Below are 17,304 nucleotides of genomic sequence, written 5' to 3'. Positions count from 1 at the left end.
ATCTTCTCACAATATCTGAAATGGTTTCATGCTGTTATGTTATGGCTATCTTCACACAAGATCTGAAATGGCTTCATGCTGTTAGGAGTATCTTCACACAAGATCTGAAATGGTTTCATGCTGTTATGTTATGGCTATCTTCACACAAGGGGGTAAACACAGTTAGGTACTCAGAAAAGATGGAACAGTAAGGAAATTGCATTTGCTTTTTGCTCAGAAAAGGACTTTATTCTGGCGTGACAATATAGCCTAGAGCTGGGCGATATGGACAGCAATCCATATGGTGATAAATTGATGCGATAACAATAAATAGAAATATAAGTTTATAACATTAATGTACACCATCGTTTTTTACTACTAGTTTGATGGTTTTATCCATCAATTGTCCCATTAACAATCACACATATTATCAAACTTATTTCATTTAAAACTTCACATTTCTCTAGTATAGGCTACTTATGGTAATGAAGAATATCAGCAAAATGCCTGTGATTAGAGTGTTCTGTCTGGTCGGTTATGGATCATTTTCAGTTTATTGTCCCAGATCTAATATAGCCCCCCACCTGTAACCCGCTATAGATAGAATCAGTACCCTGTCTTCTTCTTATGTTAGGATAAGTGTGGGAAACATGCTGTGTTAGTGGGTGTAACCATCCGGCATGGTCTGGGAATAGCATGTTGCTCACAGTGACCCCAGTGTTAGGTTAGAGTCTTAGGGTGCATCCCACATGGCACCCTATTCCCTATATAGTGCATTTATTTTGACAAGAGCCCTATGGGACCTGGTCAAAAGTAGTGCACTATAAAGGGGATAGGGTATCATTTGGGATGAAGACTTACTGTCATGGCTCATTTACTGGTCACATCCCATCAAGAGAACAACTGTGATTATTTCATTACCATTAGTCTCGGCAGCCAGAACCAAATAAACTACTGTTGAAGATGTCATGAGAGATTAGATCACCATAGCTTGCCACTAGATTTGGTTTATATTGAGTTATTTAACCTTTATATTCAGGTTTCTATTGTTGAGATAAAATCTATTTAGCAAAAGTGACCTGGTCCAAATGGCCCTAAACCAGGAACCATATTCTGAATAAAAAATATAAATAGAAAATACATCATTATATACTTAGATCAGTGAGGGACTGAACCTCAGTGAGACATGCATGCACACACATATGCACTCACACAGACAAGCATGCACGCACACACACGCAAACACATGTACACACACACACAACCACGCACACACACAGACCCACACACACTGCTATTCTAGTCAGACTTATGTACTGACCAAATCATGAAAGACAAAACTAAAACTGCTCTGGGTTTACCAAACTCATATTTTATTGGTCCATGTGTTTGTTACCGTTGCATTCATTACTTTCCAGCCATTATGATGAGCCTCTCCTCCCCACTCCCCATTTCTCCCTCCTTCCAACAGCCTCCATTGATCCTACTCTGGGAAATTCACCCTGGTCGGGTATTGGAAGTTTTGAGCAAGAAGCCACCTCCCCTCTCTCTCTTCAGAAAAGTTGTAGTCTTTACGTAAAGAGAAGGGAGGGGCTGTTACTCAGAAGTAACAGAATCGAGCTCCAACGCAATAACACCAAACCTGAACATTTACTTTTGAAATAACTGAGTAGCTCTTTGTTCATGGTGGGAGAACAGGGAGGTTGTGTATGAGTGTGAGTACATGTCTATATATCTGAGGATGTTACTAAGCATTTCTGTTGACTGCTTTCGTCCCTGGCCACCCCCTCCCTCCTGTTTAGAGGTTTGTGTTTTACGCCTCCACCACACTGACAGCGTTATTGCGTTTTGGTACACCAGAAATACATTCATTTCCAATGGAACTCTGTGTTTGCCTCGCAGCGTTGTGTTGCAGAGGCAGGTGCAGTGCGTGCTGTGTGCTGCATATGTTGGATCTATTGAACATATGCATTAAACTGTATGTTGAATGTTGAACTTATGTTTCACACATATCAGATGATGCTGCGTACTATTTTGTACAAAGAGGCTTTCGGTGTGATCGAGGCGTTAACAACAGAACGGACTGCTGTGTGAGATGAGGAGTGACATTTGTAATGCTTTATTTCATGAGCTTGGAGTTGCAACACTAACACATATAACACTTACCACATATCAAACTCTTTGAATTACATGCAGAATTACAGGATGTTGATATTATCATGGTATTATTAGCCCTTACTTGTAGCAGTATCAATACTGATGTTACAATGCCTTTGCCTAAACAGTTCACCTTCTAACTTTAAACTGTCACAAATACTATTTGCTTTTTGCTTTTTTACAGTATATTAATTTGGTTGAATTTCATACAATGATGACTTATATGCTTATTTTATTTCTATGAAAACTGGGGAGAGTTCATCGGGGGGTAACTGAGCTGCAGGCAGGGAGGGGAGGGGGGGCTTCATCCATCCAGCCCTTGTTTAAAGTTGGCTGCAACGAATAGGCCACTGTAACTTTATGTACACAGTTGTTAAACTATAGCCATTCATTCACTCTAACAATATAGCCCTTTGTGCTTCCAATTCAATCATAATTCATTGTGTAGTTTTGATACAACCTACGTAATGAAAGTGTTTCTCAGTGAAGCTAGTAGTAGAGGACGGCGTTTCAGTGCTTCATTCATTCTGATGTCATTAATGCCCAGATGGAACTGGTCTAAAAATGGATTTTAAAAAACAGGACTGGATTTACTGCAGGTATAATGGTGTACTGTACATGCCTTCCACACAGGCACCTCTGAGGTAATGGGTTTGTTTGGGAGGAGTTGGGAAACTAGTTCACAAATGTGTGGGCCTCTGTAGCTCAGTTGGTAGAGCATGGCACTTACAACGCTAGGATAGTGGATTCGATACCATCCGTAAATAAAGGTTATGCACGCATGACTGTAAGTCACTTTCCATAAGTGTCTGCTAAATGGCATATACAGTGCATTTTGAAAGTGTTCAGACACCTTGACCTTTTTACACATTTTGTTACGTTACAGCCTTATTCTAAAATGGATTAATAAAAACAAATGCTCATCAATCTACACACAATACCTCATAATGACAAAGCAAAAACAGGTTTGTAGAAATTTTATTTAAAAAAATTGTAAATTGTATTAAAAATAAATAGATAAGTATTCAGACCCTTTGACCTGAAATTGAGCTCAGGTGCATCCTGTTTCCATTAATCATCCTTGAGATGTTTCTACAACTTGATAGGAGTCCAACTGTGGTAAATGTAATTGATTGAACATGATTTGGAAAGGCACACACCTGTCTATATTAGCCCACAGTTGACAGTGTGTGTCAGAGCAAAAACCAAGACTTGAGTTTGGACGAATTGTCCGTAGAGCTTCGAGACAGGATTGTGTCGAGGCACAGATCTGGAGAAGGGTACCAAAAAATGTCAGCAGCATCAAAGGTCCCCAACAACACAGTGGCCTCCATCATTCCTAAATGGAAGAAGTTTGGAAGCACCAAGACTCTTCCTAGAGCTGTCTGCCCGGCCAAACTGAGCAATCCGGGGAGAAGTGCATTGGTCAGGGATGTGACCAAGAACCCGATGGAGCTCCAAAAGTTATTCTGCAGAGATGGGAGAACCTTCCAGAAGGACAACCATCTCTGCAGCACTCCACCAATCAGGACTTTATGGTAGAGTGGCCAGACGGAAGCCACTCCTCATTAAAAGGCACATGACAGCCCACTTCGAGTTTTACAAAAGGCACCTAAAGACTCTCCGACCATGAGAAACAAGATTCTCTGGTCTGATGAAACCAACATGCTGTTGGGATGTTTTTCACTGGCAGGGACTGGGAAACTAGTCAGGATCGAGGGAAAGATGAACGGAGCAAAGTACAGAGAGTCTATGAATGTCCTTGAGTGGCCCAGCCAGAACCTGCACTTCAACCCGATCGAACATCTCTGGAGTGACCTTAAAATAGCTGTGCAGCGACACTCCCCATCCAACCTGACAGAGAGTATGAGAGGATCTGCAGAGAAGAATGGGAGAAACTCCCCAAATACAGGTGGGTCAAGCTTGTAGCGTCATACCCAAGAAGACTCGAGGCTGTAATTGCTGCCAAAGGTGCTTCAACAAAGTACTGAGTAAAGGGTCTGAATACTTATGTTTTAAAAAATTATACATTTGCAAAAATGTCTAAAAACCTGCTTTTGCTTTGTCATTATGGGGTATTGTGTGGAGATTGATGAGGTTCAAAAAACGATTTAATCCACTTTAGAATAAGGCTGTAACGTAACAAAATGTGGAAAACGTCAAGGGATCTGAATACGTTCCGAATGCAATGTATTACTATTGTATTATGATGATCTATTCTAGATGTAGTCAGTGGACTGGGGCCAGAAGCTGAGGCAGCATGAGTGACTCTAGTTACATTAACAAGGCATTCTAGTAGAAGTCAGAGGCCAGGAGAGGTACAGAGGGTTTGTGTGGAAGTGATCCTTAATGGTCGACATTCTTAGACAGAACTGGTCTGTCTTTGATTTTAAGGTCTTTTAATGAATTTGCATGAATTTAGGCCAATCAATGCCTTTGAATAACATTAACCTAAAACTACAATGTATCAGAACACTTCCTAGGGTGCATAGTCAGCGTTTCTTCTTTTGATTTCAGGTAAACTATGACCAGGTGGATTGTATTACTTTGTGTTTGTCTGTCCGTCACCTCGGCAACATTCAACAATTATCAGCAAATCAGCAGCTATGAGCAGCACTCCTTTCTGGGTATGTGGACATATTACTCCTCACTATACAGTGCATATGAAATGACATATTTATCTGTGTCTGGTTACATGGCTTTTTGTGTGTTCGTGTGACTGTGTCTTTACCTGTGTCTGGTTGCTAATCATTGTGTGTTTATATGTGTGTGTGTGTGTGTGTGTGTGTGTGTGTGTGTGTCCATCTCTCTGCCCTCTTCCCCTCCAGACCCTGAGGACACACTGAGTGTGAGCGTCCCCCTGGAGCTGCCTCAGCGCCCTCTACTGGGCAGCACCTTGGTACTACCCTGTTACTTCCAGGTGGGTCGGCCTGGCACCAATATCAATACTACACAGTTATGAGAAATAAGGATGTTGGATTTAGCAATACATATCATATAATTTTTTATTTTTTCATTTAAAATGAACAAGATTACTATCTCCTGTTTCAGGGACCCTCCCTCCACTGTTTTAACTCCCTCCACTGTTTTAACTCTCTCCACTGTTTTAGCTCCCTCCACTGTTTTAACTCCCTTCACTGTTCTAACTCCCTCCACTGTTTTAACTCCCTTCACTGTTTTAACTCCCTCCACTGTTTTAACTCCCTTCACTGTTTTAACTCCCTCCACTGTTTTAACTCCCTTCACTGTTTTAACTCCCTCCACTGTTTTAACTCCCTTCACTGTTTTAACTCCCTCCACTGTTTTAACTCCCTTCACTGTTTTAACTCCCTCCACTGTTTTAACTCCCTTCACTGTTTTAACTCCCTCCACTGTTTTAACTCCCTTCACTGTTTTAACTCCCTTCACTGTTTTAACTCCCTCCACTGTTTTAACTCCCTCCACTGTTTTAACTCCCTTCACTGTTTTAACTCCCTTCACTGTTTTAACTCCCTTCACTGTTTTAACTCCCTTCACTGTTTTAACTCCCTCCACTGTTTTAACTCCCTTCACTGTTTTAACTCCCTCCACTGTTTTAACTCCCTTCACTGTTTTAACTCCCTCCACTGTTTTAACTCCCTTCACAGTTTTAACTCCCTCCACTGTTTTAACTCTCTCCACTGTTTTAACTCCCTTTACTGTTTTAACTCCCTCCACTGTTTTAACTCCCTTCACTGTTTTAACTCCCTTCACTGTTTTAACTCCCTCCACTGTTTTAACTCCCTCCACTTTGTTTTGACTTGTTTTCATGTTTCTCATGATACTGTTTTATGTATCAATTCTTTTCACATATTTGAGTCCTGGTGAGGAGAAAAAACTCAGTTAGACAGGACTGCAGTTCAATTGACCAATGATAAGTTACAGTGATACAAAGTTCCATGATAAGAAACCCCATTGTAGTTCCACCATTATGTGACTTGATGTGTTTTATTTCAGAGTGGTCATCAACATAAAAATAGTATTTAATATTGTATTGTAATGTAATTATGTTTTTCTAATAAACTTGAACTTTAACCCTACTTTCAGGACCACACCGTCCACGACCCCGGCGCCCCCACCATTGCCCCCCTGTCTCACCGTATCAAATGGAGCCGCATCACCAAGGAGCGTGTCTCTGTCATCCTGGTGGCCATGGACGGAGAGGTCAAGGTGGAGGAGGACTATCTGGACCGGGTCCACATGGTGGGCTACCCCCAGACCCCCACTGACGCCAGCATCAAGATCACAGAGTTGAGGTCCAACGACACCGGCACCTACCGATGTGAGGTCCAGCACGGCATCGAGGACAACCATGACACTGTGGACGTCCTGGTTCAAGGTAGGGACAGAGGGTAGTGGGAGTGTGACGACTGCTTGTTGCCAAGGAATTCATCTTTGGATATTGCTCTCTTTGTAAACAAAGTTGGTGTTTAAAGCTACCCCTGTACACACGTGAGTTTCTTTTGATCTTTTGATTTTAGGACATTAAAAATGTTATTTGCCTAAAACTAAGGATTTGTATGGTTTCATGAGTATTTTTGTTGTTGTTGATATTCTATAATTTGCTCTATGTACTGTATATGAACCCTACAGACAACTTTGAAGCAAAATAAATAATGTATCTTTAAGCCACACAGATAGGCAGTGATCTAATTATTTTATGGAGGCATTAGTGGCTGCTCTGTCGCTGTTACACTGTTGTCTCTCTCCAGGTATCGTGTTTCACTACCGGGCCATCACGACACGCTACACTCTGACCTTTGAGAAGGCCAAGGCAGCCTGTATCCAGAACAGTGCTGTGATCGCGACCCCAGAGCAGCTCCAGGCCGCGTACGATGACGGCTTCCACCAGTGTGATGCCGGCTGGCTCTCTGACCAGACTGTCAGGTCAGCCTATATCCCTCTCCTTCATCTGCACTGATCTGAAATCAGTTGCTGTTTTCAGATCAGTGCCAAAAGCAGTGAAGTGAATGAAGTGACTGGAAATAACTGAACTGATTTCAGAACAAAGTGAAGGAGGGAGTCTATAAGGCTTGTCTTCAAATACTGTTTGTTTTCTTTAAAATATTAAGTGAGCTTGAGTGAGCTTGCCTGACACAATGGAGCCAATGGAATAATCCCAAAAGTGCAAGCTTTACCTATCTGGCACTCCAACTAGGCTCAATCAAATGCTTTGAAAGACAACAATGGTCTAATTTTGAACCCAGATCTGCAATCTATCCAATGTTTGAAAATAAGTTAAAATATTTTATTTAACAGTTTATAATGACTGTGCATACAGTTCTCCAAGCATCATGAGGTCATTTACTTCATACAGGAATTATAAATAGAGTTATACTTGACGGTTTGTATTTCAACATTGTCCATTTATGTAATGTTTACATTTTCACGTCAGTATTTGGTTTGATCCTCCGTCTAAACACAGATGTCTGCCATGCAGAACTTCCTGTAGAATGTTTGACAGCTGAGCCTCTGAACATGTCACTTCCTCTCGACACACAGCCTCTCTTGTCCTCCATGCATCCCTCCTTCCATCCCTGGCAAAAACCTAGAGGATTGTGTTTACCTTTCTCTGATGTCACCTGTACGTTTTTTTCAACACCTCAGAACGAAAGCCCTCATTCCATAAATCTCCTCTAGTTGATTTCTCAGAAGTACTGGAAGGTTTAGAGGAAAATTATGGACCAGTTTCCCGGACACAGATTAAGCCTAGCCTGGGACTAAGAAGCTTTTTAAAGCTTTTTAACCTTAAAAATATGTTTGAAATAATGTTACCCAGGAAGGAAGACAAAGGCTCCGATTGAATCAATAAACTAACACGGCTCTGCCTGGAGGTGTTTAAACCAACACACTGAATTGAATAGAATGTATTTGGATCAAAACATATACAACGAGATATACATCAGATCCCCACATGATAGCACTTTAAAGTATCTCTCTGCAAGGTAGGCCAATCACTCTGCACTGGTATGGATTTTGCACTCATTTCTGTTTTCTGTGAAAGGTACCCAATCCATGATCCACGTGAGAATTGCTATGGCGACAAAGACGAGTTCCCCGGGGTGCGAACCTACGGAGTGAGAGATGTCAACGAGACTTACGACGTGTACTGTTTTGCCGAGAAGATGACAGGTAACCAAGGAGACATCCCTGATCTTTTTTTCATAAGTGAGTGACAGGATGAGATCAGGACATGTTCACTTTGGAGAATACAGTCGTTTTCACAGACTCCTTTTTCTGACTGATGTGAAAATTGTGAACATTTTAATAATGATTAATGTGGATTGCCTTAATCAATGAAATTAGTTATATTGACTCAAATATTCTTAACTACACAACTATCAACCTCAAGTAACACTGAACATGTCACACTATCTTACGTCCATCCTCCCCTGTACTCTCCTCTCCCAGGCAGTGTGTTCTACTCTGGCTCTGTGGCTAAGTTCACCTACTCTGAGGCTGAGGAACAGTGTAGTAAGCAGGGGGCCCTGTTGGCCACCACAGGACAGCTGTACCTGGCCTGGCAGGCTGGTCTGGATGTGTGCAATGCAGGCTGGCTAGGAGACAGGAGCGTCCGCTACCCCATCAATGTCCGGAGGCCGCAGTGCGGAGGGGGTCTGCTGGGGGTACGGACCGTGTACCTCCACGTCAACCAGACGGGGTACCCCCTCCCCGAATCCCGCTATGATGCCTACTGCTACACAGGTAGGTTGCATTTAGCCTGGTCCCAGATCTGTTTGTGTCGTCTTGGCATCTCCTATAGGAGTTGGCTATATAGCACAAACAGATCTAGAACCAGGATATGTTACACTGTGAATCAACCATAGACTGGAATGTGTTATCATTGGAATGAACCTACCGACACAAGATTATTTAATGTTTCATATTGGTAAGTGTTTTATTGTCATATTTGTTAGTGTGTGTGTGTGTGTGTGTGTTTTAGTGTCATATTTGTAAGCGTGTGTGTGCGTTTTAGTGTCATATTTGTTAGCGTGTGTGTGCGTTTTAGTGTCATATTTGTTAGCGTGTGTGTGCGTTTTAGTGTCATATTTGTTAGCGTGTGTGCGTGTTTTAGTGTCATATTTGTAAGCGTGTGTGTGCGTTTTAGTGTCATATTTGTTAGCGTGTGTGTGTGTTTTAGTGTCATATTTGTTAGCGTGTGTGTGTGCCCGTTTTAGTGTCATATTTGTAAGCGTGTGTGTGTGCGTTTTAGTGTCATATTTGTAAGTGTGTGTGTGTGTGCGTGCGTTTTAGTGTCATATTTGTAAGTGTGTGTGTGTGTGCGTGCGTTTTAGTGTCATATTTGTAAGTGTGTGTGTGTGTGTGTGTGTGCGTGCGTTTTAGTGTCAAATTTGTTAGCGTGTGTGTTTTAGTGTCATATTTGTTAGCGTGTGTGTGTGCCCGTTTTAGTGTCATATTTGTAAGCGTGTGTGTGTGCGTTTTAGTGTCATATTTGTGTGTGTGGGTGTGTGTGTGTGTGTGTGTGTGTGTGTGTATGTGTGTGTGTGTGTGCGTGCGTTTTAGTGTCATATTTGTAAGTGTGTGTGTGTGTGTGTGCATGCGTTTTAGTGTCATATTTGTAAGTGTGTGTGTGTGTGCGTGCGTTTTAGTGTCATATTTGTAAGTGTGTGTGTGTGTGTGTGTGTGTGTGTGTGTGTGCGTGCGTTTTAGTGTCATATTTGTAAGTGTGTGTGTGTGTGTGCGTGCGTTTTAGTGTCATATTTATGTCATATTTTTAAGCGTTTAATTGTTTCATATTTGTCAAATGGCTGAATTTGTTCAGGATCACAACAGTGTTAAGTGAAACAGTAAACAACCATTCTCACCACATGTTTCCTTTTGGAAACCGTTCCCAACAATCACGTGCCTGAACCCTTTCTTCTGTCTCCTCTAGAAACGGACGAGGAGGGCTCAGGCATGGTGGTGCCCACCGAGGCGGGCAGCGGCGTGCTGAGCGTTGCCACGGTGACCCAGGGTCCTCCCGAGGTGTTCTTCAGGAACATGACCACAGAGAGCGAGGCGCTGGGCGAGGACCTGGCCACCCAGAAACCCACTAGTGTGGACTTCACCTTCGGCACTGAGTTGCCCCTGCCACAGCCGCCCAGTGTCACCGAGCTGCCACAGCCGCCCAGTGTCACCGAGCTGGCACAGCCGCCCAGTGTCACCGAGCTGCCCCTACCACAGCCGCCCAGTGTCACCGAGCTGCCCCTGCCACAGCCGCCCAGTGTCACCGAGCTGCCACAGCCGCCCAGTGTCACCGAGCTGCCACAGCCGCCCAGTGTCACCGAGCTGCCCCTACCACAGCCGCCCAGTGTCACCGAGCTGCCACAGCCGCCCAGTGTCACCGAGCTGCCCCTACCACAGCCGCCCAGTGTCACCGAGCTGCCCCTGCCACAGCCGCCCAGTGTGACAGAGTTGGTTGTGGATGTGGTGGGGAGAGTAACGGCCAGGCCGGATGTGGGACGTGAGATGGGCGAAGTGAGCAGATCAGGATATTTATTTTCTGCTACAGGTCAGTGACTGGATATCTGCTGGGTTTGACTGTAAATAGCAAACTTAGTCACTTTTCATGGGACCCTGTGTTGGGAAAGTTGTTTCTGGAACAACTGAGTGTACAAGCCCTACTTTCAATACTACTGAGTGTTTCATGTTGAAATGGAAAGAGAAGAATTGCAGTCATTGCTGAGGAGACTAGCAAGCTTTATTGGTTGACTGTGAGAGGATATTTGCAACGTCGTTTTTACGGCACACTCTGAAGAACACAACAAATAATTGATCAAAAAATCTGAATGATTACAAACTGTGAATAAAAACACACTGTGGTGATTAATGTGTTTGGTGCATGAGATCAACCACATTATATCAGCGTAATTACCTCTCCATCTGTAGGCGTGGTGTTTCACTACCGTGCTGGATCAAGTCGCTATGCCTTCACCTACGTGGAGGCCCAGCTGGCCTGTCAGAGTGTTGGAGCCTCCATCGCCACCCCAGAGCAGCTCCAGGCTGCCTATGAGGCCGGCCTCAACCAGTGTGATGCAGGCTGGCTTCTGGATCAGACCGTCAGGTAGGCAGGAAGACACACACACACTTGTCTGTATACATGGGCACACAAACATATTTAAAGACAGAACTACAGACAGATTAATACATGCATACACACACACACACACACACACACACACACACACACACACACACACACACACACACACACACACACACACACACACACACACACACACACACACACACACACACACACACACACACACACATACTAACTACAGGAGGCTGATGAGGGGAGGATGGCTCGTAATAATGGCTGGAATGGAGTCAATGGAGTGGTATCAAAAATGTGTTTGATTTGTACCATTCCATTCCATTTATTCCATTCCAGCCATTACTATGAGCCATCCTCCCCAATGAAGGTGCTGCCAGCCGGCGGCCACCTGTACCACATACAGATACTGTACTTGTTTCTAGTCCTTGGTACTGTTCCTTACCATCAGTACAACCATCTTCTTCTTCATTATACTCCCATTCATGGCTGTGAATAAAGGTTGTTTTCATGCACAGGTATCCCATCGTGTCTCCTCTGGAGAAGTGCTCTGGGGATCTGGAGACCTTACCAGGAGTGAGGACCTATGGACTGAGGCCCGCTGACGAACACTACGATGTGTACTGCTACGTGGACAGACTCAGGGGTGAGAAAACACACTAGGTTTTGTTCACTCAAATTGCTCTTGAATCACTTTGTAACCCAGAGATGTCATACCTTGTGTCTATTTCTTGTCTGTCTATTGCAGTAGTAGTCTTTAAAGATAAGTCAAGAGGTTGGGCTAGTTTATTATATTTACACTGTCTTAACTATGTGGGAAATGAATGGCAATTGAAAAAGAGGTTTGACTTATCACAAACCACATCGCTGTGGGAGTTGTTTTGAGCACTGACTCGCTTGTCCACGTCCTCTCTTCTCTTCTCTTCTCACCATCCTCTCATCCCTTAACCTGACTGTCCTCTTCTCACCATCATCTCATCCCTTAACCTGACTGTCCTCTTCTCTTCTCTTCATCCTCTCATCCCTTAACCTGACTGTCCTCTTCACCATCCTTTCATCCCTTAACCCGACTGTCCTCTTCTCACCATCCTCTCATCCCTTCAACCTGACTGTCTTCTCTTCTCACCATCCTCTCATCCCTTAACCTGACTGTCTTCTCTTCTCTTGTCACCATCCTCTCATCCCTTAACCTGACTGTCTTCTCTTCTCTTCATCCTCTCATCCCTTAACCTGACTGTCTTCTCTTCTCTTCATCCTCTCATCCCTTAACCTGACTGTCTTCTCTTCTCTTGTCACCATCCTCTCATCCCTTAACCTGACTGTCTTCTCTTCTCTTTTCTTCATCCTCTCATCCCTTAACCTGACTGTCCTCTTCTCACCATCCTCTCATCCCTTAACCTGACTGTCCTCTTCTCACCATCCTCTCATCCCTTAACCTGACTGTCCTCTTCTCTTCATCCTCTCATCCCTTAACCTGACTGTCCTCTTCATCATCCTCTCATCCCTTAACCCGACTGTCCTCTTCTCACCATCCTCTCATCCCTTAACCTGACTGTCTTCTCTTCTCACCATCCTCTCATCCCTTAACCTGACTGTCTTCTCTTATCTTCTCACCATCCTCTCATCCCTTAACCTGACTGTCCTCTTCTCACCATCCTCTCATCCGTTAACCTGACTGTCCTCTTCTCACCATCCTCTCATCCCTTAACCTGACTGTCCTCTCTTCTCTAGGTGATGTGTTCCATGCTGGCTCCAGTGATGGCTTCACCTATGACGGTGCTCTGTCTCACTGTCAGGAGCTGAACGCTACCCTGGCCTCTACTGGCCAGCTCTACGCCGCCTGGAGACAAGGCTTGGATAATTGCCGCGCAGGCTGGCTAATCGACCGGAGTGTCCGGTACCCCATCACCAACCCCCGGGCGGCGTGTGGTGCAGGGAAGGCAGGGGTGTACACAGTATACACCCACAACAACCAGACGGGATACCCAGACCTGTATTCCAGATATGACGCCTACTGCTTCAAAGGTTTGGACTGAAATGTGTTGAATCATACAGTGGGGAGAACAAGTATTTGATACACTGCCGATTTTGCAGGTTTTCCTACTTGCAAAGCATGTAGAGGTCTGTCATTTTTATCATAGGTACACTTCAACTGTGAAAGACGGAATCAAAAACAAAAATCCAGAAAATCACATTGTATGATTTTTAAGTAATTAATTTGCATTTTATTGCATGACATAAGTATTTGATCACCTACCAACCTGTAAGAATTCCATCTCTCACAGACCTGTTAGTTTTCTTTAAGAAGCCCACCTGTTCTCCACTCATTACCTGTATTAACTGCACCTGTTTGAACTCATTACCTGTATAAAAGACACCTGTCCACACACTCAATCAAACAGACTCCAACCTCTCCACAATGGCCAAGACCAGAGGGCTGTGTAAGGGCATCAGATATAAAATTGTAGACCTGCACAAGGCTGGGATGGGCTACAGGACAATAGGCAAGCAGCTTGGTGAGAAGGCAACAACTGTTGGCGCAATTATTAGAAAATGGAAGAAGTTCAAGATGACGGTCAATCACCCTCGGTCTGGGGCTCCATGCAAGATCTCACCTCGTGGGGTATCAATGATCATGAGGAAGGTGAGGGATCAGCCCAGAACTACACGGCAGGACCTGGTCAATGACCTGAAGAGAGCTGGGACCACCGTCTCAAAGAAAACCATTAGTAACACACTACGCCGTCATGGATTAAAATCCTGCAGCGCACGCAAGGTCCCCCTGCTCAAGCCAGCGCATGTCCAGGCCCATCTGAAGTTTGCCAATGACCATCTGGATGATCCAGAGGAGGAATGGGAGAAGGTCATGTGGTCTGATGAGACAAAAATAGAGCTTTTTGGTCTAAACTCCACTCGCTGTGTTTGGAGGAAGAAGCAGGATGAGTACAACCCCAAGAACACCATCCCAACCGTGAAGCATGGAGGTGGAAACATCATTCTTTGGGGATGCTTTTCTGCAAAGGGGACAGGACGACTGCACCGTATTGAGGGGAGGATGGATGGGGCCATGTATCGCGAGATCTTGGCCAACAAGGAGCATTGAGGATGGGTCGTGGCTGGGTCTTCCAGCATGACAACAACCCGAAACACACAGCCAGGGCAACTAAGGAGTGGCTCCGTAAGAAGCATCTCAAGGTCCTGGAGTGGCCTAGCCAGTCTCCAGACCTGAACCCAATAGAAAATCTTTGGAGGGAGCTGAAAGTCCGTATTGCCCAGCGACAGCCCCAAAACCTGAAGGATCTGGAGAAGGTCTGTATGGAGGAGTGGGCCAAAATCCCTGCTGCAGTTTGTGCAAACCTGGTCAAGAACTACAGGAAACGTATGATCTCTGTAATTGCAAACAAAGGTTTCTGTACCAAATATTAAGTTGTGCTTTTCTGATATATCAAATACTTATGTCATGCAATAAAATGCAAATTAATTACTTAAAAATCATACAATGTGTTTTTCTGGATTTTTTATTCCGTCTTTCACAGTTGAAGTGTACCTATGATAAAGAATTACAGACCTCTACATGCTTTGTAAGTAGGAAAACCTGCAAAATCGGCAGTGTATCAAATACTTGGTCTCCCCACTGTACAGTGCCTTGCGAAAGTATTCGGCCCCCTTGAACTTTGCGACCTTTTGCCACATTTCAGGCTTCAAACATAAAGATATAAAACTGTATTTTTTTGTGAAGAATCAACAACAAGTGGGACACAATCATGAAGTGGAACGACATTTATTTGATATTTCAAACTTTTTTAACAAATCAAAAACTGAAAAATTGGGCGTGCAAAATTATTCAGCCCCTTTACTTTCAGTGCAGCAAACTCTCTCCAGAAGTTCAGTGAGGATCTCTGAATGATCCAATGTTGACCTAAATGACTAATGATGATAAATACAATCCACCTGTGTGTAATCAAGTCTCTGTATAAATGCACCTGCACGGTGATAGTCTCAGAGGTCCGTTAAAAGCGCAGAGAGCATCATGAAGAACAAGGAACACACCAGGCAGGTCCGAGATACTGTTGTGAAGAAGTTTAAAGCCGGATTTGGATACAAAAAGATTTCCCAAGCTTTAAACATCCCAAGGAGCACTGTGTAAGCGATAATATTGAAATGGAAGGAGTATCAGACCACTGCAAATCTACCAAGACCTGGCCGTCCCTCTAAACTTTCAGCTCATACAAGGAGAAGACTGATCAGAGATGCAGCCAAGAGGCCCATGATCACTCTGGATGAACTGCAGAGATCTACAGCTGAGGTGGGAGACTCTGTCCATAGGACAACAATCAGTCGTATATTGCACAAATCTGGCCTTTATGGAAGAGTGGCAAGAAGAAAGCCATTTCTTAAAGATATCCATAAAAAGTGTTGTTTAAAGTTTGCCACAAGCCACCTGGGAGACACACCAAACATGTGGAAGAAGGTGCTCTGGTCAGATGAAACCAAAATTGAACTTTTTGGCAACAATGCAAAACGTTATGTTTGGCGTAAAAGCAACACAGCTGAACACACCATCCCCACTGTCAAACATGGTGGTGGCAGCATCATAATTTGGGCCTGCTTTTCTTCAGCAGGGACAGGGAAGATGGTTAAAATTGATGGGAAGATGGATGGAGCCAAATATAGGACCATTCTGGAAGAAAACCTGATGGAGTCTGCAAAAGACCTGAGACTGGGACGGAGATTTGTCTTCCAACAAGACAATGATCCAAAACATAAAGCAAAATCTACAATGGAATGGTTAAAAAATAAACATATCCAGGTGTTAGAATGGCCAAGTCAAAGTCCAGACCTGAATCCAATCGAGAATCTGTGGAAAGAACTGAAAACTGCTGTTCACAAATGCTCTCCATCCAACCTCACTGAGCTCGAGCTGTTTTGCAAGGAGGAATGGGAAACAATGTCAGTCTCTCGATGTGCAAAACTGATAGAGACATACCCCAAGCGACTTACAGCTGTAATCACAGCAAAAGGTGGTGCTACAAAGTATTAACTTAAGGGGGCTGAATAATTTTGCACGCCCAATTTTTCAGTTTTTGATATGTTAAAAAAGTTTGAAATATCCAATAAATGTCGTTCCACTTCATGATTGTGTCCCACTTGTTGTTGATTCTTCACAAAAAAATACAGTTTTATATCTTTATGTTTGAAGCCTGAAATGTGGCAAAAGGTTGCAAAGTTCAAGGGGGCTGAATACTTTCGCAAGGCACTGTAAGTCATGTTGTTTCCACTTTATTTCAACATCAAAAAAATATTCAGGCTAAAACGCAATCAAAACTGTACGTTGGTCTTGGATAGACACAGGAATGTAATAGAATAATGTGTCATCTCTCAATCACCCACCCACCCACTCACTCACTCAATCACCCACCCACCCACCCACCTACTCACCCAGTCACCCACTCACCCACCTACTCACCCACCCACCAACTCACCCACTCTCTCACTCACTCACTCACTCACCCACCAACCCACTCACCCACTCTCTCACTCAGTCCTTCACTCATTATATCACTCACTCACCCTCTCACTCAGTTTTCACTCGCTCACATTATCCTTCACTCTCACTCACTTGTTCGCTTGCATGGTCACTCACTCACTCACTCACTCACCCACCCACTCTCTCACTCACTCACTCACCCACTCACCCACTCTCTCACTCAGTCCTTCACTCATTATATCACTCACTCACCCTCTCACTCCGTCTTCACTCGCTCGCATTATCATTCACTCTCACTCAGTTGTTCGCTTGCATGGTCACTCACTCACCTTCTCTCACCCACCCACCCACTTACTCAGTCACTCACTCAGTCACTCACTCACTCACTCACTAAGATCTTTTTGTTTCCTGTAGTGGACATCTTGTTTGTCGCCAATGAAACTGGATTGAACATCACAGAGATAGAAGAGGCTTTGGTTAACCTCACATCCATCACTGATTTGCTGAGGCCTGGTAAGAGCCATAGTCACTTCACTTGCCTTTAATAAGCATTTTATGGAATTCTACACTATAAATATACACTGTATATACATTACTGAAATAT

General features: G+C 43.9%; 1 protein-coding gene across 4 annotated transcripts in view; it reads left to right on the top strand.

The window, feature by feature from the left end:
- LOC139385270 (aggrecan core protein-like) overlaps positions 1–17,304 on the top strand; it is a 36,801-nt gene that overhangs the window by 9,642 nt on the left and 9,855 nt on the right. For all 4 annotated transcript variants that reach the window (XM_071130436.1, XM_071130435.1, XM_071130434.1 and 1 more), the window contains exons 2-12: positions 4,654–4,763; positions 4,965–5,056; positions 6,202–6,493; positions 6,867–7,041; positions 8,159–8,286; positions 8,566–8,859; positions 10,049–10,666; positions 11,044–11,218; positions 11,731–11,858; positions 12,944–13,237; positions 17,115–17,213. In XM_071130436.1, coding sequence (XP_070986537.1) covers positions 4,661–4,763; positions 4,965–5,056; positions 6,202–6,493; positions 6,867–7,041; positions 8,159–8,286; positions 8,566–8,859; positions 10,049–10,666; positions 11,044–11,218; positions 11,731–11,858; positions 12,944–13,237; positions 17,115–17,213 — 2,398 coding nt within the window. In that variant the 5' untranslated portion in view covers positions 4,654–4,660. The remainder of the gene's footprint in view (positions 1–4,653; positions 4,764–4,964; positions 5,057–6,201; positions 6,494–6,866; positions 7,042–8,158; positions 8,287–8,565; positions 8,860–10,048; positions 10,667–11,043; positions 11,219–11,730; positions 11,859–12,943; positions 13,238–17,114; positions 17,214–17,304) is intronic.

This window comes from Oncorhynchus clarkii, chromosome 26 (assembly GCF_045791955.1).
Source record: "Oncorhynchus clarkii lewisi isolate Uvic-CL-2024 chromosome 26, UVic_Ocla_1.0, whole genome shotgun sequence".
NCBI lineage: Eukaryota > Metazoa > Chordata > Actinopteri > Salmoniformes > Salmonidae > Oncorhynchus > Oncorhynchus clarkii.
Note: the sequence above shows the minus strand (reverse complement) of the source record. Positions and strands in the feature narration are given on the sequence as shown.